The following is a 26,871-nucleotide window of genomic DNA, read 5'->3' on the forward strand; positions in this document are numbered from 1 at the left end:
GATCCATGTATATTGACATTCAGAATCTCTTTTTCTGAACCTTTCAAGTTCCACATTCAGGCGACACGTAACTACTCCTACCACTACTCTTACTGTTACTTTCCTTCACACAATATACTTTAAATTTATTGAGTGCCAGTTACTGTAAAAAAACAACAAAATTCAGAGAGCATGCCTCTTATCTCACTTATTCTCAAGACGTGAGGTGATAAACTCGCACATCTGGCAATATACAGGAATATGGATCAGGACAATAGTAGATTACGGTTGCATTTCCACAATTGAGGATTGTACTTGGAAATAGAATAAATTATTATTAAAATAAAACTGAATTTATGACTATACGTCACAATGAACTGGCGTTGCCGTACTTTAATTTAACACAAAAAATATACCCAGTGAGATTTGCTGTTACAGAAGCAGAAAATTTAATCTAAATTTAAGAAAAGCTATTGGCGTGAACTTGAAGTGAAATATATCACCGCTGATTAGATTCTTCTTCATGTTATTAATGCATAACATGTTGGATGCTGTAATTTCCTGATGTCTGCACACACCACTGTTGAACTTGAAATTCCTGGAAAAAACACTCAGTTGAAGTCAGAGGCAGTCTGCTGTGATATCATCTTCTTATGCAACCTGGAGTTGACCTACATTTCCTTTTCGAGTGTAGTGACCTCCCAATGCTGTTAGGTCTACTCAGTAGTTATAAGTAGAAATTTGAAAACTTTATTGAAACACCTGTAATATCCAGGCATACTATCTAGTTTCACACGTCCTCATTTCTAATATAGAGACTGTTGAAATAAATACAACAGTTCTATGCGGTATTAGATGCATCTACATTAAATTCCATTCTCGAACAAAGTTCAAGAATTGTATAATAGAATTCAATAAAGAATTCGAAGTTCCATGATGACAATTAACTGCATATATCGGTAAAATTTGAGATATATATCTCCTATACTTCTGCAAACAACGGCACTAAATCTCTGATGAATTTACTTAAATAAACTTACATTGCAAAGTCCCTCCTCACAAGTAGATGATGTTTAACTATTAGCCCAGTACCAGTCTCTACTCAGATCAAACCACCACTCGTAGACCTCCTTGACGATTCTAAGACCTCTTTAAACACCTCGTAGAACACTTGGACCACTTCTTAGCTCTGACCACCACTCTTACCTCTACTTTTATAAACTCGTAATGACCACTCATCTCCCTACTATCTGGTCATCCCTTATATATATATATATATATACACGCGGTAGCTAGCGAATACAGACACTCGGTCGAAATCGCATGACCACGCACTGATGTCATCAGTTATGTGTCTTAAAGCTTGACCACATGTACAAACGATGAGTATATAGAATGTGTCAGCGGAAAATTTACTTGCCTAATACAGCCTGGGTTAAACTTAGCCTCGATTGCAAAATAATATGCCAGCTCATCTGGCCACAGTTACAAGTTTCAGTATGACTATTTCAAATCAACAAATCTCACTTATTAATGTACAGAATAATTAAATGGGTGCTCGCAAAAACGGGCTAACCAACATTTTGTCAGATCAGAGATAAATCAACTTTTGCAAATGTCAAAAAACAAAAATTATACCATAAAAATAATATTTGTTTCATTATTTTATCTTGATGTAGTACCTTTAAATTATCAATACCATATATTGGAACTGTATTAAAAATGAAAAGTGCTTGGAAAAATAGGAATATAAAAAATGGAAGAAAATTGACTTCTGCGTTGACCTAGCTATAGTTAATAGTTTACCTTAGATTCGTAACCAAACTTTATTTTATGATCATGCAATTTAAGAAATGTGTTTTATACAGTAAACTAGACATAAAGATGCCGACCCCCGTGGTGTAGGGGTAGTGTGCCTGCCTCTCGCCCCGGGTTCGATTTCCGGCCAGGTCAGAGAATTTTCTCTCGATCTGAGGGCTGATTCGAGGTCCACTCAGCCTACGTGATTACAATTGAGGAGCTATCTGACAGTGAGATGGCGGCCCCGGTCTCGAAAACCCAGAATAACGGCCAAGAGGATGCGTCGTGCTGAGCACACAACCCCTTGTAATCTGCAGGCCTTCGGGCTGAGTCGCGGTCGCTGGGCAGGCCAGAGCCCTTCCAAGGGCATAAGTGCTGTAGGTTTTTTTTAGACATAAAGATGCTTCAGACTTATTTTGAAATATGACATAACTTTCCCTCATGGGACAGTTATCAGTCATATGGGTCATATTCTAATGCATTGGAAAATGATTCCTCAGTCACCTCTTGGCCATTGCCAGCTGTCAGTTCTCTGTAATACTGGTGATATATTGCAGGGACAGATTCAAGTAGCTCAAGCAAGTCCTTAAACTTTGCTGGCTTTATTGGCCTTGTAACACTGTACTTCGGTGACAGCCGAACACTAGCAAGTGATGCCCGACCACCATTACTGTTCATTTTGTGAAGGTCAACACAATCATATTCCTCAACAGTACCATATAAATATTTTTAAAATACTTAAATGGTACATCTTTCATAAATAGTACGCCTGAAACGTTACAAATTAGTACTCTTTGCTTATTTACAGATACCATTCTCTTGATTAATTTTTATAGCAAAAGTTGAGTGCTCACAAACTTATCACTTGTCATTTTTAGGCTTTCTTACTCTAGCTCTTTTTACTAAATCCTTCCAATCATCTGGCACAAAAACACAAACACCCACAGCCTCTAGTATACATGGTTTGCTAACCTACATATACAGCAACGCCATCTTTACGACCTCCTCCGTAAACGTCTATTAGCCCGATTTTGCAATAACAAAATTGGCCTAAATAAAATGGCATAAAATTCAAAGCAGTGTATCTCATTACACAGGATTGCCTCATGTTAGCCCAACTCACAATTTGAACCTTCCGCAATTGATGGCAGCACATAACTAATTTTTTCCAAATTTGTTGGTTAGCCTGCTTTTGCAAGCACCCATTCAATTACAAATAAAATTCCCTTATCCAAATATTAAATAATATAATATGCATCATCATCATCTTCATCATCATCATTGGTAGTCTGCCTGTCGGCAGGTCTTCGCATGAATTCTCCACACTGTTCTGTCTTCAGCCATTCTCTTTGTCTTCCAATAGCTTCTATTTACCTTTACACTGTCTACTAACTGATACCTCTTCCTTCCTCTCTTCAGTTTTCCTTGTATCTTTCCTTCCAATGCTTCGGTTATTAAACATTTTTGTCCCAAATAGTGGCCTAACCAAATTTTCTTCCGTCTTTGAATGCATTCCAATATCGTTCTCCTTCCTTCACCCACTCTTTTTAATACTTCCTCATTCCTTACTTTTTCCTGCCAGCTGATTTTCTCCATCTTCCGCCAGATCCACGTTTCAAATGCTTCTAGTCTTCTTTCTTCCTCATTTCTCAACGTCCAAGGCTCAGCTCCATAAAGTGCCACACTCCACACAAAGCACTTCACTAACCTCTTCTTAAGGTCCTAATTTAGAGGCCTACTCAACAGTGTCCTTTGTTTCATGAATGCTTCCTTGGTTATTGCAATTCTAGTCTTCACCTCGTCCAAGCAATAAAGATCATTTTCGATTACACTTCCCAAATATTTGAATTTAGACACTTGTTTGATTTCCTCCCCCAAAAGTGTTATTTTAACTGTTGAGTCCTTTGATCCCATGATCATTGCCTTTGTCTTTTTCCTATTAATTTTCATGCCTAACTTCTTACAGGATCTGTTCAATTTTTCCAACATAACATTAATCATTTTCTCAGTTTCTGCTAGAACCACCATGTCATCTGCAAATCGAATGCATTCAATTCTTTTTCCTCCAACGTCCACACCTTGTTTCCCTTGAAAGCAATTTGCAATTAATTCCTCCAAGTATATATTAAACAGCATTGGTGAAAGACAACAGCCTTGCCTCACCCCTCTGCCAATTCTGCTCCGTAATATGCATGATACCTAATTATTACAGTCTAAATGATGAAAAACAGAATATCAAATCTAATGAATCGGCTCAGTTAATAATAATAATAATAATAATAAACAACGCTTAATGAAATCTGTAACCCTGTTGTATGGTTACACCGCTTCCTTCCCATTCTTAGGCCGTTCCTGTCCCTTCGTCGCCATAAGATCTATCTGTGTCGGTGTGACGTAATGCAAAAAAACCTGTTTTCTCTTCTGATTATTGATTTTAAAAAATAGTTGTAGTGATATTGGTGGTAAAGCTATGTATTTAATGTACCTGCCATTCTTGTATCTCAAGAAGCTGCAGAATGCCAATGCTCTGCTGTGACAGGATTCTGTAAAATGACAATAAATCTACTGACACCCCTCAAATTCATTTAAACACATCATTGGCTATCAGAATTTGTTCCTGCTATCTAACCATTCTGTATCACTACTTCTAGACAGTAAATAAAGTAATTAGCTGGGATTTTTATCCTCAAACTACTTTTGATGTTATATTTGGACTCTTCATGTTTAACTTTTGTCTTCATAATCTTTTTTCATTGTCCAGACAGATCAGTTAACTGTAATTCTTCTCTTAATTTTGGTCTTCCCTAGTCTTCTTGTAATTGTTTAGTTTGTTCTGTCACTCATTCTTTATATATTTTATATTTCCAAACTACTTGTAATTTTTTCTTCATAACAGTCTCTCTTTTTATAACATTAGAATACCGAACTAAATTAATCAGGGAACAGATGTACTCATAAAGACTAGAGGAATGAAGTACAGAACATACAACATAATTACCCTACGCACACAAGTATAAAGACAATGATTGCCAATTCTAAAGTGCGTTTATGGTCAGAATTATTTGAAATTGTGTGTTAGCCTCCAGAACCCAAGAACACAGATTTAAACCCAGCTGAGTAATAATTTTTTTCAAAAGCCATTCATCACTATCGATGGAGGTTATTTGAAAAACAACTAGGCAACCATCCGATGTTGTATAGTGTCAGCATTTAAATATCTCTGATACATTTCATGTATATTCAACAAACACGCCCTCACCTTCTTACACTTCTGTGCTCCACGGTATTTCTGAAACAGTTATTAATAAAAATTCAGCAGTACTTCACCCAATAGATTGTTTGTATCTCTGTTATGTAGAAGAGTAAAACAGAATACAGTAGAACCTCAATAATTCAAAATCGGTTCATTCAAAATCTTGCCGAATTTGAAGCGGCTCTCGTTCCCGGAAACATGAGGTATGGTTTTGCATGTTAATTAAATTGTTTAATTTGAAATATGAATAATTCATAATTCGAGGAACAGTGTCGGTTCCAGTACTGAAATTCAGGCTTTTAATTCGAAACTGCCTTTATATTTTGAAAAATTAGTATTAGTATTTTACAGAGTAATTTAAATTCAAAAGTTCTCCGCGTCATGAAAGAATGTGTCAGCGCGTCTTCCGGAATGTGCAGGGATAACTTTCTGCACTTTCACCCAATTCGGCGTGTCTACAGTGTCCATGTCCGCTAAGTTTGAGTGAAATTGTAATTATTTCGTATTTGGCATTTCAAGGAACGCCACAATATCAGGTAGCAGGCAGTGTGCAGAGAGATAGAATTCGCGAACACTGTCTGCCGACAGTTGGCGAAAAGGCGTGGCTTATATAATCAATTCGTACGCACCAAACAATATTGTCATTAATAATACCAATATAAATGGTCCGTTATTGGACATTATAAATTTTCCAGCTAGCTCATTCTTGGTTGCCATTGTTTCGCCCTCGTGTGCTAGGGTGGGCTCATCAGTTGGTACCTAGCACACCTACCAATACGCTGGCTAGTGCATACCGTGGAGGCCACTGCGTAGGCTAACTGGAGCCACCGGCAGTGCCAATGCACTAAGAGACTTTGTCTCATCACTAAAAATTGATGCCTGGTTAGCCATCAGATGATATAGATGTTGATTCCCATAGGGAATCTGAAATATTTGTCCTGAATGAGCAAATTTATAATACCAATATAAATGGTCCGTTGTTGGACATTATAAATTTTCCAGCTAGCTCATTCTTGGTTGCCAGTGTTTCGCCCTCGTGTGCTAGGGTGGGCTCATCAGTTGGTACCTAGCACACCTACCAATACGCTGGCTAGTGCATACCGTGGAGGCCACTGCGTAGGCTAACTGGAGCCACCGGCAGTGCCAATGCACTAAGAGACTTTGTCATTGCCGATGAAACTGCGTTGTTTGTTTGTTTTATTTTTTTTAATGCTGAGGCCAAACGGACTTATGGTTTTAAAGGAGAGAATTGCCAGCCGGGAAATGTACTGTGTTGCTATGCAGTCCACATGGAAGGGAGATGCTTCCTTCCCCCGCCATAGGAAAGTTTGGAAAGCCATGATGTTTAAAGGGCGTCGGGCACTTTCTGTGCAAGTACAAGGGATCTAAAAATGCAAACAGTACAGTAATCCAAAAGATAAAGTATTTGCACAGGGGAGCCAGCATAATTTGTCCTCGTCTTTGAATCTTTTTTTTTTTTTTTTTTTTGCGTGAGGTTATGTTTGCCATTGTTTTTTTCTTTTTTAGTGTTTTGCATGGCATTTGAAATGTTTAAACTGAGAATCAAGGTGTCTGCATGCTTTAATGGGTCTTAGAAGTGCCATGGCGGGAAATCATACAAGTATAGTCACTGTACTGTTGTTGTAATGCGGACAGAAGCAAGAGACTTTCTCCCCTCTTCATAGGAAAGTTTGATAAGCTGCGATGTTGTAAGGGCATTGGGTACTTCCCGTGCAAGTACGAGGCATCTAAAATGCACACAGTACAGTAATCCAATTAATAAAGCACTTGCACAGGGGAGCCAGTTTAGATTTCCCCTCGTCTTTGAATCATGTTTTCCTTCTTTTGATTTCATTGCGTGAGGTTATGTTTGTCAGTGACTTATCCAAATGCATTATTTGAATACTGTAAATGCACGTTGTTGGATACATTTTAGAAATAGGTTTTTTTTTTCATGGCATTTGAGAGGTTTAAACTGTGAATCAAGGTTAGTTGCATGCAGTAACGGGTCTTAGAATATATATTGTGATGCCGCAAGGGTTGGCATTTCTGAATTACGTGTCGGCAGTTAATTCAAAATCGCGTAATTTGAAGTACAATTTTTGCGTCCCAACGACTTTGAATTAACGAGGTTTTACTGTATCTACATTGTCTTCACGCCTGACTGCGTGGCTCACAGTTGAGGTGCCGGCCTTCCGACCCCAATTTGGCATGTTCAATCCTGACTCAGTCCGGTGGTATTTGAACGTGTTCAAATGCATCAGCCTCGTGTCAGTAGATTTACTGGTACGTAAAAGACCTCCTGCGAGACTAAATTTCGTCACCTCGGCATCTCCGAAAGCCGCAAACGGCCTAAATGGCATCCAATCGGAAATGCCTGCACACAGTAGCTGAGGCAGTTTTTATTATTTGCTATAAATAATTTATAATGAATTCCATTAATGTGTAATTCAAATGGCATAGCATATACTAATCAGCGAGGTCTTGCAAGCAATTGTTCTGACCTAATGCCTAGTCTTTTCCGCCAGTATGTACTATATTGTTGCCGGTAGAGTAGTCACTGTCTCTGAGGCAGGATGGATTTTGTTGTAAGTGAAGTCATGTACAAAAAGATGGGAACATAGAAAGGATCACAAAATAGGACATGCACGACAGATCAGTATGGAAGGAGGGAGAAAAAGAAAACGCAGCAGAATGAAGACAATGCCATCTTTAAATAGATTCTGCTCTCTTCTCTGCATCAGTTTCTTCTCAGCTGCCAACGAAATTATTTCTGCTTCGCAGCATCATGAGGAGGGCTAACTTCAACACTAATCGAGGGGCATCTTGTCAGATCTGAATTTTTTTTTAGGGGCTTTACGTCGCACCGACACAGATAGGTCTTATGACGATGATGGGATAGGAGAGGCCTAGGAGTTCGAAGAAAGCGGCCGTGGCCTTAATTAAGGTACAGCCCCAGCATTTGCCTAAATGGGAAACCACGGAAAACCATTTTCAGGGCTGCCGATAGTGGGATTCGAACCTACTATCTCCCGGATGCAAGCTCACAGCCGCGCGCCTCTACACGCACGGCCAACTCGCCTGGTAGATCCGAATTGGAGGTGTAGGATAAGAAGAAAGCCAGATTAACTTGAGAGGAAAAGGAAGAGATAAAATACAAATACAGACTCTAAAAGACTAGGTACAGTATATAGGACAAACTCCAAAGTAGAAAAGGACAGATTTGCCATTGATCTGCTTCAAGGAGTGTAGAAGCCCACCCTCACGAAGGTGGTCAGCTGAAACAGCTCGTCAGGAGCTGAGAAGAAATGGATGTAGAACTGGGATTGTTGAGAAGGGAGCCAATCTGTTTGAAAATGACAATGTATGGAGATGTAGAGATTTTCCTAGTTTTTGTGTTTCCTATTTTTCTCTCCTCCCACAATGACCCGTCTTTCTATACATGATTTCATTTGCACTTGTTTGCTCATTTCCATTACTTATTATTGAGGTGAATGTACAGAAGTGGTCCATAACTCCTGTCCAAATATACTGCGTTTCAAGATTGTGCCCCAGTTTTTAACATCTAGATCATACGTGTATGATAAATGTTCCTAATCTTTCCTCTTGTAGGGTAAGTTCCTAATATTCGAGTATTTTTATTTGTATATATTTATGTTCATTACACTTTTAGAGCTAAGCGAAAATGTAAAGGTAAGGTCTAAAATTGCCAGGCTGTTTTAAGAGAAATGTAGGTTTTCAGAAAAAAGAATACAGTAGAAGTCCGATATAGCGAGTACGGCATATAACGAGAACTCCGTTATAGCGACAACTTTTTTCTGTCTCTTCAACATTCCTATAACTGTGTATCGTCCTTCGGTTACAGCGAGAACCCTATCACTGGCACATCCGTTATTACAAGTGATTAAGCTCGCGTGCGAATTTTTTCCGTTGCCGATATTTATGCACCCCAGCAATGATATTGCATGTGATCGATTACCTTCGGCATCGTTTCCTCGCTATGTATACTAGCGACTTCTCTCGTCGACATTCGAAGGCGATGTCGGAGTCGATTAGTAATATCCAGGGACAGCTGTTCCGTGAAAAAAATTCGAAGTGAGAGAGAACATATTTTCGTAATAAATGCGTAAATAACGTGTCCGATAACGGGTGTTAACTCATTAAAAATTAAGGCTGACTAAATGACCGCTTTATTTTGAGGCTAAATATTGCAATTAAGTAATAATGGTATACACCTCGAGATATGGCAGAGTGCTTAATTGATTTCAGAGGTTAGTTTATATTTTGTTGCGTCTGGTTAAATTACGGAAAGGCTATTATGAAAATTTATAGCGAGAAAGGTATAATTTCTCTACTGGCGCTTGAAGTGTGTTTTCATCATACGTATAGTACTGTTAAGTTAAGATACATGACGCTGTGTGAATAACAAAACTGAAACGTTTGCAACAAAATGCGATTGATCATCTTTGGTACGGTATAGTTTTCTCACTTTGTGCATTTGCGAGCTCTCTCGTTGACATTCAAAGGCGATGTTGGAGTTGATTAGTAATACCCATCGACTGCTGTTCTCTAAAGAAAATTCAAAATGAAAGAGGATAACACGTTTTCGTAATAAATGCGTAAATAACGTGGCCGATAGCAGTTGTGAACACATTAAAAATAAAGACTGAAGTAAACGATATCTTCATTTTAATGTTATATACGGAAATTAAGTAAGAATGGGATACACCTCAAGACATGGCAGAGTTCATCACTGGTTTCAGAGGATATTTCATATCTTATCACGTCTAGTTACTGCTATCTACATGTAAATTTTTTGCGAGGAAGTTATTTCTCTACATGCGTTTCAAATATGTTTTCATGATAGGCTACATATACGATTAGGTTAGGTGACGCTGTTTGAAGAAGAAAGCTGAGGTGTTTGCCACAGAAATCTCTGGAGTGATACCGTATTTCTCCGAATCCAAGCCTTTTTTTTTTTTTTTTTTTCTCAGAATCTCATGCGAAAACTCAAGGGTTGTTGCATTCGCGGCCTAACAGTAAGTTAATGGATACCACTGGCATCTACCGCGGTAACCACGCTGCTTCTTTTCGCACGTGCACAAAACTCGTTGACAATAAACGACCGCCTCTTTACTACACATCGCTAGCCGCGACAACCGGCTGTACAGGCTGTGTGTTTCTCAAATCTGCAAAATGCATCAAAACATGCGACCCTTCGAATTCTGAGAAAAGCCATGGTTACTCAGTGGCAGAGTCATAACACGTCTATTGTACTTGAAGCTTAGTAAAATTAAGGTTTATAGACAGCAGGAATATTTTCGTGATGGATAGTCGTATTGTTATGATACGTGGAAAAGGTATTGCCGGCATATTTTTAACGGGTTCCAGTCGATATTTTGATGCCAATTTATGTTTATTAAACACTCAGAATAATTGTGCAGCCGCAAGAAAATATGGCATAGGCCTAACCAAAGTTAATATTTGGCCTTAGCGTGAAGACAAAGTGCTAAAAAATGCGTACTGTACCCAAAAAAAATGCATTCAATGGTCCGCAACAAGGACGCTTAAAAGAAGTCGAAGATGAAATTGTGAGGTATGTGCACCAAAAACGCAAGGGCGGAATGGCCATACCGTGGCGCAATAAACTCGTTCGTTGACTTGCAACGTTCGCGATTAAGCCTATACATCGCTAGCCGCTAAATTTGGCCGAACCCGACAAGCAAGACGTGCGTGTAGCGGTAGCCAGTTATATCTGACGCTGCGTAAAAGTAACAATTTTATAGACATCAAGAATAATTTCCTGATGGATCGTTGTATTGTAGAGACGCATGGAATAGGTATTGCCGGAAAATTTTCAGAGAGTTCTCATCGGTATTATGATGCCAATGTTAAGTTTCTGGTCCTTAAACCCGCGGAAATAAAGAATAATTGTGCAGCCGCAAAAAATAAATAAATAAATAAATAAATATGGCGTGACAAAAGTCAATGTTCGGCATCTAAAAATAGTCTAAAAATGCGTAGGCCTACTGTACAACAAGGCCTTCATATGATTTTACAAACTTCTTTCTGAGCCTGATAAAAAAAATGTGAAGGAAAAAGTGGGGTTCATCTTGGATTCGGAGAAATACGGTACTATATTTTTTTCAGAATGAAATTAAACCTACACTTTCACGTTGTATCGGATCACGAAAAATAACAAACAGGCAAGCCGTAGTGTGGATATCATCTGCGGAAACGCAGGTTTTGAACAAAATGATTGCCGTTTCATACCGATTTTAAAGGGCATGTTGGGTTTTCTGACTTTTACACAAAAATCGGATATAACTACAATACGTTATAGCGAGTAAATTTTTCACTGTTATGAATTATTGCTATAACGGACTTCTACTGTATAACTTATCGGTTTTTAAAGATATGAAAGTGAAACTTAATCAGAGTGTGCAAATCATAGTCTTCTAAATTCGGTATAACTTTCAGATCAATATGGAGTTTATTCCTCACGTTATTACTTAATCAATTAATTAATTAATTAATTAAAATCCTTTATTCAGGAAAAAAAAGTTGGAAAATTTGATAATTCCTATTACCACATGCTTACAGATAGAGTAAAAAACGAACACTGGAGGGCATACATACATACATAATAAAGAAACCAAGAAACTCATTTTGTTTGTTCTAAAATATCTGCAGGGGTGTCAAAAATCCAAAATTTGAAAATCTTAACATATTAGAAAAATACACCAACAATGGCAGTCACACATGTAAACGCAATTAAATTATGACAGTGAAAGTAAACAGCTGTATAGTTGATAACTGGCAAGTCAGGTGGGGACCTCTCGGACTTCTTGACAGCAATTCCAATCTTGGTGACGAATCAAGTTACTATTTCGCCCCAGACAATGAAATACCTGCGTGGAATGTGACTGTACATAACCAAGCAAGTGATAATGATGTTGATACTAATAGTGACTGGGAAGAAAGGAATGTTAACCAGGACAATCCTGCATAGACTCCATAACATTTCTGGACTCATTAGTTCTTTAATTTCCTCTTCTCTTACACCACTCTTCTTACACTTCAAAGCCATGATTTTACAATTCATGCGTGAGCAAGTCAAATATCGCTCCAAATTATCAACAGACAGAAAATGAAGGAAGTTTTCAAACATGTTACCTTGAACTCTCTTTAATGGTTGTGCCAAGATTAGGTACCATTTTCAGACTAGAAGTGTAACAAAAAATAAAATACTGTGTCTCTCAGAGCGACACTGGCAGTTTCGTTCATTTTTTTAGGGTCGCTCACAGCAACTCTGGCACTAAGAGTTAAAACATCTGCCCTCTAGGAATTTCATCGAATAATGGAGTTAAATTTTCTATTCCATCTGTGTTGACAATGAGTCAAAACAGTCTCTACTTTGTTTCCCTTCCTGTTTACACCAAGAATATACAATCGTTATACATAACATTTTCTTCATTTAAAGTTATTTATCCTCTTGAAGTAAAAACATCGTTGAATCTGAGTACAGTACTGTCGGTAAGAATTCCCAGTTAGCACCTGGTTACTAACATAATATCTTGTCATAATTAGAAGTTCTGACATATTTCCCCTCCTAATTCATAGATCTACATTGTCAGGCATAAAGTTTGATACTTCCCTGATTTTTGCACAGATACTAGGAGTGGAGGCTGAAAGTCCTATTTCTGCCCACATGTAGAAAACCTGTTTTCTCTTGTGAGTCATTATTTTCTCTTTTCATAAGTTTTCCTTCATACCTCAGTCTCCAAAGAATTCGTGTCCTATAAAAATAAAATTAGCATTAACAAAAGATACAGCACTTGTTTAACTTGCATCACATTGTCAGACACTCCGTATACTGCACATTAATATTATGGCAAAAAGCATGTTGAGGGGGAATCTACCAAGAATACATATTCTTAAATCCCCTATAGCGTAGGTTCTTGGCCTATTTTAATGTGAATACATCCACCATTTTTTTATCTATGTCCAGAGCTGGACTTGCTTTCATTGATGTGCATTCTTATTTCAAGGCGTGGAAGAATGTATTCATGTTCAAGGCAGTGTGAAGCAAGCTGTTTAATATTTCAATGAAATTGTCATTAAACCAAGATATGGATCACTTATTAAAGTTGGGAAAGAGAAAATGTGGAACACTATTGCATAGGCAAGGGAGTAATCTTGTGATGTAAAATTGAAATATTTTTCTTTTCTTACTACAGTATGTAGTGTGTGCATGAGCTCTGCCTCTAATTTTTCTTTCCTCAACTTCATTTCATTGTTCCAGTCTCCTGAACGACTTTCTTTATCATAATAAATGTTTTAACTGTACCTAGTGTTAATGTATTTACATTTTTAGTTGTGGTTTCATTTTGTGCAGTTACCCCCAAGACTTGGAGTTCTCCTCTGCAACAGCAGAGTCAGATACCCCAGCTTCCTCCTCAACAGCCACCGCAAGCAGTACCACAACCACAAACACCAACCCAGCAGATGGGCAAAAAGAAAAAACTGGATGTCAAGGAAGTGTTCAATACAGATGATGATGAGGACAGTAACTTGGGTTCAGGCAAGAAGAGAAAACTGGTGCCTCTTGGTAAGATGATTCAGATCATTATTAATCATCATCATCCTTCCAAATATTGAGCCATGTGGCCCGTTACGGTCTTGCATTTTCTTTCCATCGCTTCATTGGACGTCCTATGGATCAGTGTCCTCTTGGTTGGTAGCGTAGGACCTCCTTTGGTAATCTTCCAGATTCCATCCTTTGAACATGACGTTTCCAGTTTTCTTGGTAATCATAGATGTACTGTAATTGAATACTGGTTTCACATTCAGTCCCTTAAGCACATCTTCATTTCTTTTACGATCCCATTTTGTATAGCCTGCTGTTCTGTGTATGAACGTCATTTCACATGCTGTAATTCTGGAAATGTCTTGAGTTCTTATTGTCCAAGCCTCACTGCCTTAGCAAAGGTTTGGTCTAGCTAAAGTGTTATCAAGACGCGAGTGTGTTTTTGCACAAGAGATGGCTTCATAATGTGATTTATAATTCCTGTTGTTCTGGTAAACTTGGTTATTTGTGCAGAGATATCAATTTCCCCCTGGTAAGATAAATTGTATCCCAGATAATTGAATTCATTGACTCTTTCCAAAATGTTATTATCTAAACAGATTTTACAGTACAGTAAAAGTCCGTTATAGCGAGAATTCATAATGGCGAAAAATTTACTCGCCATAGCAGATTGCCGTTACATCTGATTTTTTTTTTTAAAGTCTGTAAAAACCCCATGCACATTAAATTCAGTATGAAATGGCAATAAGTCTGTTCAAAATTTGAGTTTTCGCGGATAATATTCACACTGCAGCTTACTTGTTTGTTGTTTTTCGAAATCCTATACTACGTGAAAGTGTGTGTTTAATTTCATTCTGAAAAATAAATATTACCATATTTCTCCGAATCCGAGACGATTACAACTTTTTCCTTCAAAAAAATTTAATCAGGCTTAAAAAGTGCTTTGTAAAATCATGTTATGAATGTCTTTTCTTATACAGTACGCATTTTTAGACCATAGACGCCGAACACTGGCTTTAGTTATGCCGTATTTTTTGTGGCTGTAAATTATGCTTTATTTCAGCGGGTTTAATAACCATTAACTTAAAATTGGCATCATAATATCGAAGGGAACTCGTTGAAAATTTGCCGACAATACACATTCCATGTCGTAATCTATAATCTTCATTTCCGTATTGACGAATTGCACAATTAAAAATAGGAGATGATTTCCACCAATCAATACTTATTTATTGCATATATTAAGCTATAGGACCGGTTTTGACCTCATATACAAGGTCATCTTCAGCTGAACCATACATACATATTTATATAATGAAGCTTTGATTAAGATTGTGTTGTTAAAGGAATGCTATATGATGATGATGTACATTTAGTCACATACAAATGGGGCAAGTCTTAGCGTGAACTGGCGTATATGTCATTCTGTACAATATTGCAACTGTATGTCTAAAATATTATGTTGAAGGTCTTAAAATTAGTGTATAAAATATGTCTTTACGTAAACTAACTTATAGATAAATACAATATATAAAAGCACTTCATGCATATGAACATTCGTTCTTGCTTGTTGGTCAATACATCGACTAACTTCCGTATTTAAGTCTTATTTACAGTTGTACACTTCAGCTGCTATTCTTGGAGTTTGTAAAATCGCATGGGTAAAAGATTTTGTCTTCATGTGTATATGTGGGATAAAACACTTTCAATTTTTAAAAAGTGCCAAATGTATGGATGAAATTCAACTAAACTATGTTCAGCTCTGCTGTGTGTTGCCTTTTTATTGGAACCAATTCATGTTGTCCTGTGGCGTCCGTAAATTTGGATGACATTGGGTTCAAAGTAGTGGCTCCTTTCCCATTTGTAGCTGTGCAATGATATTATGTTTATCTGTGGAAGATAAGATTGAGTTATAAGTGATATCGTGTTGGAGGAATGTCTAAGGGTTATGTGTGTGAATTGGAATATGTACTTACTGTTGTTGGTGTAGCCGAGTTGTGTTTGATGTGCAAGCTTGTAATGTACTACTTCGTGTTCTTCTTGGGCTCATACTAGTTGCTGTGAGGGGAAGGGAAGGAGGGGTAGGGAGAGTTGTTTTTGTGGGGGTAGGGGTGGAGCTGGGTGTGTTGTTTGGTGTTTTTCTGTTGCGTGTTGCGTTCTGTTTATCGATTAACTTAAGGTAAGGGTTTTTTAGGGTGGGGATAACTGTATTGAAGATGATGTTAGTTTTTTCTGTGATTTCATTTATGTTGTAATTTGGATTGGTGTACTGATCTAGAGTGATATCGTTATCGATGTTTGTAAAACTGTGTTTATAGTCTGCGACATGTTGTCCTATTGAGGAAAAATGATCGTGTTTCACCGCGTTTATGTGTTCGTTATATCGGGTTAGGAAGTTTCTACCGGTACGTCCGATATAGCTTGTCTTGCAGTTATTACATTCGATACGGTATACCCCTGAGTGGTTGTATTTGTTGTTGCTGTTGATTGTCCTGACGTTGTGTATGATGTTGGTACTATTGTGTGTAGTTCTGAATGCTATTCTTAGGTTATGTTTTTTATTGAAAGTGAATAGTGCATAATCTTTCTTGGATTCGTCTACTTTTGTTAGTTTGGTTTTGGGTTGGGATTTTATTTTGTGAATGATTTTGTTAACCATTTCTTTCTTGAATCCATTGTTTTTAGCTATGTCATGAATTAATTGTAATTCTTTGTATAGATCTTCTTTTGTTAACGGTATATTGAATGCTCTGTGTATCGTGCTATAGTAGGCTGCTCTTTTGTGTATGTTGGGGTGACCGGAATCCATTTTAATTGTATTTGAGGTGTGCGTGGGTTTTCTGTATATTCTGTAAGAAAGGTGGTCATCATGTCTAGTTGTCGTTATGTCCAGGTAGTTCAGTTTGCGATTGTTTTCGGTTTCCATGGTAAATTTTATATGGGAATCTATTGTATTGAGTTTATCTAATATATCAGTTTCATTCGTGGACCTATTGTCGAGGATGATAAAAATGTCATCAACAAATCTACACCAAAAAAATATATGGTCTATTTAAACCTGGCATTGAAAGCTCAGCGGATCATGCGGATACATATTTACAAACTTACACAGCCATTTACTGGCAAATCAGTTAATTGAAACACCCACAGCATCGCATTTTGTGAATAAATGTCTGATTCAAATAAAGGACTTTTCAAAATACTGAATATCCTGAGGATTCCTTTCAGTTTCTCACTTATTAGTACCAACATACATACAACTACTTACATTCTAGCAATAGGCTAACACTATTTCACAGAGCCATCTATCGGACTAACATAGATCTGCATAGACAAATTCCATAGTACCCTCTACCGGGATATAAACTTCATGGTTTTGATCTGTATTGAATTGTGGTCACAATAATAATTATTATATTAATGTTGTATGAGCACACTCATCATCCAGACTCTTTCTTGCGTGACAATGTCCAACAGCATTTCAGCATGTTTTTAACAAGCACTACGGGAACATTTCATTTTATTTATGTTAGTCGATGTGGAAACACCATCTAGCAGTTTTGTGTCAGCTGGTGTTTATTTACAGTGGCATCCAGTGGCTTCCATACTGCTAACACCACTCAAGTACATTTGGTGATAGATGATCTGACTAGAGAATCAACATTCACCAGTTCCCGTTGTGCTATTGAAATTGTAATGATTAGCAGTGATGGAACTAACAATTCAATTAATATCAATACAAAAAAGAGTCTGGATGATGAGCATACTCCAGATGCTAAGAATTTAGAGCCTAATTTATTTTTCAGATTTTACACTTAGGTCATCCCAGAGTTTAATATTAATTGTGTGTTTGTACATTAGTTTTCATGTCAATTGTGTGTTTTTACATTTGTTTAGTTATTAGATGTATTACATTAAGGCTTAAGATGGCCAGCCAATGTCAAAACTAGTCCCTATTTTAGGATTGTGATTCAATGATATTGCATAATATAGTATTGAAAAAGGTGGACCATACTTCATTAATTTAATAATTATTATTGCTCTACCGGGATGGCAAAGGATGGTCAGCGGAGACAACTTTCATAGAGCTATCAGCTGGCGCATGTAGTTACGTGCAAGGATGTAGGCATCGTATTATTCAAATAAATTACTATTTTACACAAATAAAGGACTTAATTAAATAAATATTATTTTTCTAGTAATCCTGAGATGGTGGCCTTTCTTTTGATGTATAACACATAGGCATTAGTATTGCAGTTTTCTCACAGTATTTTGTTACACGTTCAAATTAGAAGATTGATATGAATAAATAATACTCGCATATGTACATCAAAATAATTCAAACATTCCAAACAAAGATTTGCCATCTATTCACAACAATTCAGCAGACGTTTCTCTAATCTCAAAATAAAACTGAACATATTCAGTTAACTGTCATTGATTTTAGCATTAAAGTTAAAATATTATTCTTGCAAAAAATGCTTTGTTGTGAAATACAGACTTACTGGTTAACAATTTACTCCAAATCTATCTTCCGTGTCACTATCGCTAGTTTTGGTATCTCATGCGCCGTCCTCGCCGCTGCTTGTACCCATATCCGATTCTTCATCTCTGCCACATTGCATCATCTTCAGATTCATCTAGTGCATTCAAAATCCCTTGTCTTATGAATCTCTTGGAGACTAGTTCAGGTGGTGTAAAGTCCCAATATATCATCACCCACGAGCATAACAAATCCAAGGATAAACTCCTAATATTTCCATCTGGCGTCAATTGCTGGTCGCCACTCATCATCCACTTGTTGTAAAATCGATGTAAGTGGTTTTTAAATAGTTTGCTAATCCATACGTCTAATGGCTGTGAAGTAGATGTTAGGCCACTGGGGAATGACTACCTCTTGTATCTTATTGTCATTGAGAAGTTGCTCCATTTTGGTCAGAGGTTGACCAAGCAAAGCTGGCTGTTTCAGTAGTGCACCAGTTCTTCTACCTCACACAGTTTTAACGCAGTTCGGCATGAGCTTTACGTCCATCCAACCCTTTGGTTGCACTCATACGTAAATTCCGTGGGGCAGCTGTATTTGCATAGGCATAGTTTTCCTCTTGAAAGCTACTGTATGTAAGGCAGCAACTTTCTTCAGTCACCTGTTATAAGAAGCTATGCCATTTTTTATTTTTATAAATACACGCTTTGTGATCCTTTTAGCACAATAGTACTGTTGTGAGGCATATCGAAAAAGACTGCAACCTGATCAGCTTTACCTATTTGTGTAAAGTATGAAGTCCCCTGGCACAAACGTAAGACAAATCAGTGAAATTGTACAGTCTTATCCATGTAATCAGCAGGCAACTTTTGACATAGTGTTGTTCTCCTTCGCACCAAAAGATTGTGTCGTCGCATGAACCTCATAACCCACCCATGACTCGCCTTAAATTGAGTTATGGGGATGTTATATGAGCACTACCTCCTGTGCCTTCATTTATAACTTTTCACAAGATACACTGCAGCCATTGTTACGCATTTCATTGACGTGCACAAACACTTGGTCAAAGTTTGGAAACTTCCCTGTTTTAGGATCTCTAAACGTACATCTAGAATAGTTTGTGGATTTTTTAGCTTGTCTTTTAATTTCTGACAGTCATTCACCAACTTTTCACTCACTGAAAATTTTCTTTATGCAGCTCTGTTTCTGTCCTGTTCAGCGAAGATAATTTCTATAATTACCCGTAATTACAATTAAATACTTCCCACGTTCATGTGTTTGCTTTGTAAATTACTGTCCATAACTGTTCAGTATTATTGTATTCAGAAACAAAATATTTCTACAAACACTTCAAAAACAAAAGAAAACTTAATTTTTCAAACACACATTTACGGAGTAATCACGTCATTGACAAACACATGCATCTGTACATTCCAGAGCAGTCTAGACTTGTGCAAGAGTACCTAATAAACAAGAACCGGGGAAAACCTACATACCTCCAGGACATGGAAAGGCCCACTTGTGAAGTACAAGGGTTTGCAAGCAGAGGTGTACTTACTTGTAAAATAATCATTTAAGTGCTTTGTCCTTCTTTCACCGCAGCCATATCTAGTGATTTTTCTACTATTTTTCTTTCCAAAGCAAGTTTTACCCACAATCATTCAGTTTCTCTCACAAGAATCAATCAACTCATCTCCTTCACTGTTTCTTTTTCCATATCCGAAAGAACCAATCCCTTCCTTTCCCAATTCTGTCATGTCCTACCTGCACATGGAGGTCTCCAACGTCTGTCACTTCCACATCGGTGATTACTTTCTCAAGTGTTCCAGTTTGGTGTGCCTAAACTTGGATGAAGTCTTTCACTCTTTTCCTCAGCTGTACTCTGATTATTCTGTCACTAACATAGTCTACCTTATCTGCATTTTCATCCAGGGTTTTGCTAATAATCACTCCTACTCTATTCTTTGCCTCACCTCCTTCACTCCCTTTTCTTTCCACTTAACCTTACTCAGTGTTATCATTGCAACATTCTCCATAAAGTCAATCAACTCTTCTGACTTTCTTGTCAGTCATAACATTAATTATTATATTGGTTGCTAGTCGCCCACTTATCACAGCTCTCCCAGCACAAGAACTGTGCGTCTGCAGCGTACACAGGCTGATATTTACCACCACTCATTTTTTGGGGTCACCATCACCACGCCCAAAGGCATTTTAGAGCTACTGCCAGCAATTATTCACCCCATCCGTTACATGAGGAACAGACGTCTTTGGAGCCGCTCCTAACACGGAAAACAAATTCTGTTGATGAATATTGTACTCCTATTATTCCCCGAGTACTGGGGTGCCTCGTCCGCAATCTCCACTGTTTCTAAGTCCATCTTCTCCGTTGTAGATTCCCCAGGTCTTCACTCATAACCCTGAGCTAGGGCCCTTACCAGATGATACACACTGGGTCAGTGTGTTCTGGAACTCACGTAGGCAGAGGTGCCACTCCCTGAGCAAGGCTGCCTCCAAAGAGAGATTCCCTACCTGCAACTTGTCCACATAGGTCAGCACGGATGCATAATACATTTTGTACCACGTTCTTAGTACTTCCTTATTCTAGACAAGGTTTCTTACACCCTGGCAGGATGCATTGCCCTCTTGCACCTTCTTGCTAATCTCCATGTCCAACATTGTATTCCGCATTAATTCACTCCTTAGGTATTTTAAGCTGTCAACAATTTTCACATTACGTTTCCCTTGTATTTCTCCTCTTGATATTAATCAAACAATCGGTACAAAATTAGAATGGGGGTACCAAAAAAAGGAATTATTTTTTAAAAGCTATATATTTTTAAAAAACTTCCTAAACTTCTGGGCGACTGGAGTTGGACATTGATGATGATGATGATGATGATATTTTCAAATTTTTTACAAAACAACCTTATCCCCTTCAAAATACTCTCCATTACAACTAATACATTTATCCCACCGGTGATTCCACTGTTCGAAACATTTTTTGTAGTCATCTTCAGAAATGGCTGACAACTCCTCCCTCGTTTTTTTCCCTTGACCTCTTCAATGTTGTCAAATCGGTGTCCTTTCATGCTCCTTTTCATGCATTGAAATAAGAAAAAGTTGCACAGAGCCATGTTTGGCGAGTAAGGTGCGTAGGGCAGCAGAACCATGCCATTTTTAGCCAAAAACTGTCTAATAGAGATGGCTGTGTGTGCAGGTACGTTGTCATGGTGGAAGAACCAGTCTCCTGTTTGCCGCAAATCGGGGTTTTTTTTATGAACACCGCTGAGCAATCTTCTTCAAACTTCCAAATAAAAGGTTTGGTTGACTGTCTGACCTGAGGGAACAAATCTGAATGAATCTTGGCATCAAAAAAGCAAATTAACATTATTTTGATGTTTGATTTGACTTGACAACATTTTTTTTCGACGGGGTGACAATGACGTCCTCCATTAGCTTGATTGTTGCTTTGTTTCTGGGTTGTAACCATAGCACCATGACCCATCACCAGCAATGACCTTCGACAGAAAATCTGGATCAGTTTCAAGTTGTTGTTTCAAAACACGATATGTTTTAACTCAACATTCTTTTTGTCAGTCAGAACCTGAGGAAGAAACTTGGCAGCAACGCTTTTCATTCCCAAATCTTCCATTAAAATTTGCTGAACCAAGCTCCAGGATAACCCATTAATCTCTGACAGTTGATCAGTTGTCTGTCGACGGTCTGTGAGCACAAGCTCTCGAATTTTTTTCAATATTTTCGTTGATTCAGGCAGTTGTTGCACGTCCAGAACAAGGTTTGTCATCAGTCAACATGTTGCCATTTTTAAACTGGGGAAACCACTCGTACACTCCCATAGCATCATCTTTGTAAGCTGTTTTCAACATTAAAACAGTTTCGGCAGCATTTTTACTGAGTAGAAAACAAAATATCACAGCTGCGTGATGTTCACTTAAACTTGCCATCATAAAATTAAAGAAAAACAAGAACAAAACAGCACTAGCAAAAACAATCACTGCAGATGAACAGAACAAGCCAGGTTGACAACACAGGCGGCACTGAACTGGCAATGAGTTGCGCTATACACGCCTAACGGCAGAAATGCGTACTACCCAAGCTTTGCCCACGGCAATGTTATTCCGGTTATTTTTGGGTACCCCTTCGTATAATAGTGGCATGTGTGCTGAAGGCTTGATACGTCCAGCCACCGAGCCATCACAACCAATGAATGGCTGGGAATCGAACCCAGAACTCCTTGGACCTAACACCAAAATCCTAACCATTTATGCATGCAGCCAATATTATAATGAATAGTAAACTTCATGAGTAGTCTAATACCCTAAAAAAAGACATGAAGTATTTTAATATAGGAGAAGGGTAGTGATCAATAACAAGGACTTTGTCCTTATATTGTTCGTTATCCATTCACTTGTCTATGTTCTGTGTATGTCTCTTGCATAGCTGCTGTTGGTCTGTTTATCTTCTAGGCATTTTTACTTTGCAGGTAAATCTGAATTATTCATTGCATATAATTTTTCTGCGTTGGTGGTGTCCCATGAATGTTACTTACTTTCAGTTGTGGAAATGGCTCCACTGACTAGGGTTAGACAGAAATAGACACTGAAGTGTCACAGTGTAAACTGTGTTCTAAATATGTCAGCTTCTCTGAAAATACTTCTCCTATTTTATTTTATTTTTATTATTATTTTTTTTTGAACTGCCATGATCCCAAATTTAACGTTATTCAGTTTGATTTCAAATCCTTGTATTTTGAAAAAATTATTTGATATTGAGAAATATCGATATTTTGTTTTGATAATGTCAGCATAAATACTTTCATTAAGTATCAACACCGAATGAAATATTGATATTTTAGTTTATCGGAATGTTCCTACACACCACTGGGGCAACCTTCTCTCCTTAGGAGGAAAGACTGCATGAATCATTCATGACCTGTCCTCAGAGTTCATAAAACACAGTCTTGATCCAGGAGGTCTGGGGAGAGGTCAGCATTCCACATTTGTCCTCTTAATTGCCCTCCACTTTTTAGGAGTTGCATAGCTAACTACAACTCCTCAAGAAATTGGAATTATTTGATGTAACTGAAACAAGTAAAACTAATAAATACTAATTCACTGAAATGTTCAGAATTGCAAAATATTCCTCAGCAAATGCAAACAAAAATAAAAGACACATGCGGTGGGCATTTTCTGCTTGACAACGATTTGTCGTCCGTGATGGGAAATGGATTAATTTAACTATTTTTAATTTTCCTCTGTTTACAACAAATAGCAGCACTGTTACCATTAACCAGTGAACATTATGATTTCATCTCTCTACCTTACTATATCATTTATTCACGTCGCATCACATGTTCATTGTTAGCCTTTCATTCATAAAGCAATATGTTTATTAGTGTGCCTGTTAACTTTATACTGTGTCTTTAAAAGACAAAGTCGAAATACTTCTGGCAGTGGAGGAAGGAGGAAAGAAAGGAGAGATAGGAAGTATGGCATTAGCCCATCAACACTGTCTACTGTTGGCATTGATATGGACTAGGCAACAACAGCCTAAATTAATTTATTTAGTCAGTATAGTAAAACTATATAAGACATAAATGGCTGGAACTTGTATTCTCTACAACTGTAATACTTTTCAATAGGACCAATAACTTAGGTATTTAAAAAATTAAATTTTAGGCACCCTCCCCTAAACTACTATTTTATCCAACATAAATAAAAATACATTCATAGCCTAGACTGTAGTGCCTTATTCTCAGACTTAACATACCGATTTTCATTTAATTCTGTTCACCCATTTTCTCGTGGTTCGGCATTGATGTGGACTTAGCAACAAAAATCTAAATTCATGAATATCTTTATCATAGCTGGTACGGTAAAACTGTATAAGATATAAATAATTGGAAATTTAATTCTATGTAACTTATGAGTATTTATCGATAGGGCCGCTAATAACATAAATATTTGAGAATTACATTTTAGGCCTTCCCCTAAACTACCATTTCAATCAGTGTGAATAAAATTATTTATAGCCTAGATTGTAATGCCTTATTTCCTGACTTTACATACCATATTTCATTAAATTATCTCCAGCCATTTTCTCATGATGCCCAGACACAGATGAAGGAAAGTTAAAAAGTGCATTTCCTTGTTACTGTGAACACGGTCAATGCAGAAACTCCATTCTTTTTAAATTCTGAGCAATGTACAGACAAAACTCTTAATTTATATACAGTTGAACCCCTATTTAGTATTTTTACAGGGACCTGTTGTGGTTTGTTTTTTGTTTTTCACCTTAAATGGGAGTTTACCTTAAATCGAGGTCTCAATAGAAACACCTTTTCCAGAAATCTTTGCCTGTATTGACATAAATTGTACCATCACTCAGTGACAGCGATAAAACAAGGAGATATCTACGCTAAATTGATTCTTCAGGGGAAGATAGAAGGAAATAAGAAAACCTGGAAGAAGAGTAATTTCTTGGCTGAAGAACTTCAGTACAAGTTTGGAGGGACTTTTCAGATCAGTTACCTATAAAGGATGTGCTGCCACGCTGATCGCCAACATTCAAAATCGATAGGCATCACAAGAAGAAGAAGAAACCATTTTTAGCAAGTATTTAAGTGCATCTCCACACAATACATCACACTACTAACTACCACAGTAATATGTAAAAGTCACAGCATCCTTTTACATGGGGTTGGCATCAGGAAGGCATCTGGCTGTAAAACTGGGCCAAATTTGAACACATGTCAGCCCGAAAAAATTGGAAAAAAGGCCATGAAGTTCTCATTGTGATGCTGTAAGATTTTCTGGAAAGGTGAGATCGGCAGATACAAACTCAGTGGGTCTCTTCTGTTCTTAAAGTCTTTTGAGCATATGAAGAGTTGAATTCCATTGTGTAGGTTCATTTTGAAGCAGGTGGAGTTGTGGTAGAGAAAGATGTTTCTTTGCATCTTTGAGAATCTGTGTGTGGATTTTCAGCAATGTGTGAAACTTCCTACTAATTTTTACATAACACAATGAGATTCTCAATATTCTTTGAACCAGTAACTTCCTCTTTCAGAACAAGTTGTTGTGTATGAGCTAAACACAGCAAATGGGGAAATTTTCCAAGTCATGGCACTGACTACATTATGACCATTGTCATGGATCACAGCCAATATTTTATCCATTAAAAACCAAGTTTCTAAAATCTTAAAGAAATGTGCAATTTTTTGTTCTGCATTTCTGTGATTTTGTTGTTGTTGTTGATGTCCACAAATCCATCAGAACAGCTTTGCTATCCACATTTCGAAGCTCATCTTTTACTACAAGGTACACTATCAACTCATTAAATCCTTTATCTTCAATACTAAATTGGATGGCTGTCTCTGTATATCATGTAGGCTATTTTTCTGCTTAAATTGATTATTTCCTGGTTTATATATGGAATTATTCTTCCGAAAAGATTTGAGAGTAGGCTGGCTGTACTGTGATGATGATTATGAAGACGACGTTGAAATGGAATGAATACAGGCTCTTCTATTGCAAGCACACAAGTATGAAGGATGAGTTGTCCACTTAATCAATACTTTATTTTACAAAGTGTCTAGAATATATAAGTACCGGTTTCAGTGTGTAAATAGGTCATCATTAGCTGTTGATGGACCTGCTTAATAGCGATTGTGCAGAATAAAACACTACTTAGATTAAATAAGAATGCTGCTATTTTAATAAAATACATAATGTTACCATATTTACATATGGTATAATAAAGGGGTTTGACTTGCTAGAGTCCTATGAATGCCATTATAGTCTTCTATTGCAATTTCTCATCTTGTTACACTTTCTCTGTTTCGAATTTTGTTGTTAGAATGTTCATGTTAAGTAAAAACAAACATCGAAATTCATGAATATCTTTGTTTCATAGCTGGTACGGTAAAATTATATGACCTAAATGATCAGAAATTTAATTCTATATGACTTTACTTACGCAGTATTTATCGACGGGACCACTAATAACATAAATATTCGAGAATTAAATTTTAGACCTTTCCCTAAACTACTATTTCAATTAGCGTGAATAAAATTATTTATAGCCTAGATTGTAATGCCTTATTTCCCGACTTTACATACCATATTTCATTAAATTCTCTTGAGCCATTTTCTCGTGATGCCCAGACATACATTCACACAGACAGAGATGAAGGAAAATAAAGAAGTGCATTTCCTTGTTACTGTGGACACGATTGTTACAGAAATACCATTCTCTTTAAATTCTGAGCAGTGTACAGACAAAACTCTTATTTTATATACAGTAGAAACACTATTTAGCTAGAATCATTTGTAGTAAAGCATATCTGTAGTATCTTCTTCCAGGTCCTGTATTTGTTCTTTCTTCCCTGAATTTTATTAATTAACGTGACATGCTTCTTCTACTCAGTGTACTGTACTGTAGGTACAACTTTGTCCTGTTTGTGCTGATTTTCCTCCTCGCAAGAAACTCTCTTTACAAATGCAGCAAATGACAGAATTGGGCGATTCCATTGTCACGATTGGGACATTTGGACTGTGCTTTTCAACGGTCAAAAGAAAATATATTCAATAATATATAGTGGAAATTCAAAAAGAATTGTGGTCTAATATTACAATACTTGTTTTGTGGTTTAGTATTAATTTTAACATACTGAGCAGAACTACTTTATTGTTATAGACATTTAAAGAATTGTCACGGGTGGGACAGAAAATGGACATATCTTGG

At 37.2% G+C, this 26,871-nt stretch overlaps 1 protein-coding gene across 2 annotated transcripts in view; it reads left to right on the forward strand.

Moving 5' to 3' along the window:
- The window catches only part of LOC136877254 (RNA-binding protein 25), a 305,057-nt gene that overhangs the window by 239,459 nt on the left and 38,727 nt on the right, over positions 1 to 26,871 (forward strand). For both annotated transcript variants that reach the window (XM_067151122.2, XM_067151123.2), the window contains exon 15: positions 13,431 to 13,643. In XM_067151122.2, coding sequence (XP_067007223.1) covers positions 13,431 to 13,643 — 213 coding nt within the window. The remainder of the gene's footprint in view (positions 1 to 13,430; positions 13,644 to 26,871) is intronic.

Source organism: Anabrus simplex, chromosome 7 (assembly GCF_040414725.1).
Source record: "Anabrus simplex isolate iqAnaSimp1 chromosome 7, ASM4041472v1, whole genome shotgun sequence".
NCBI classification, from domain to species: Eukaryota; Metazoa; Arthropoda; class Insecta; order Orthoptera; family Tettigoniidae; genus Anabrus; species Anabrus simplex.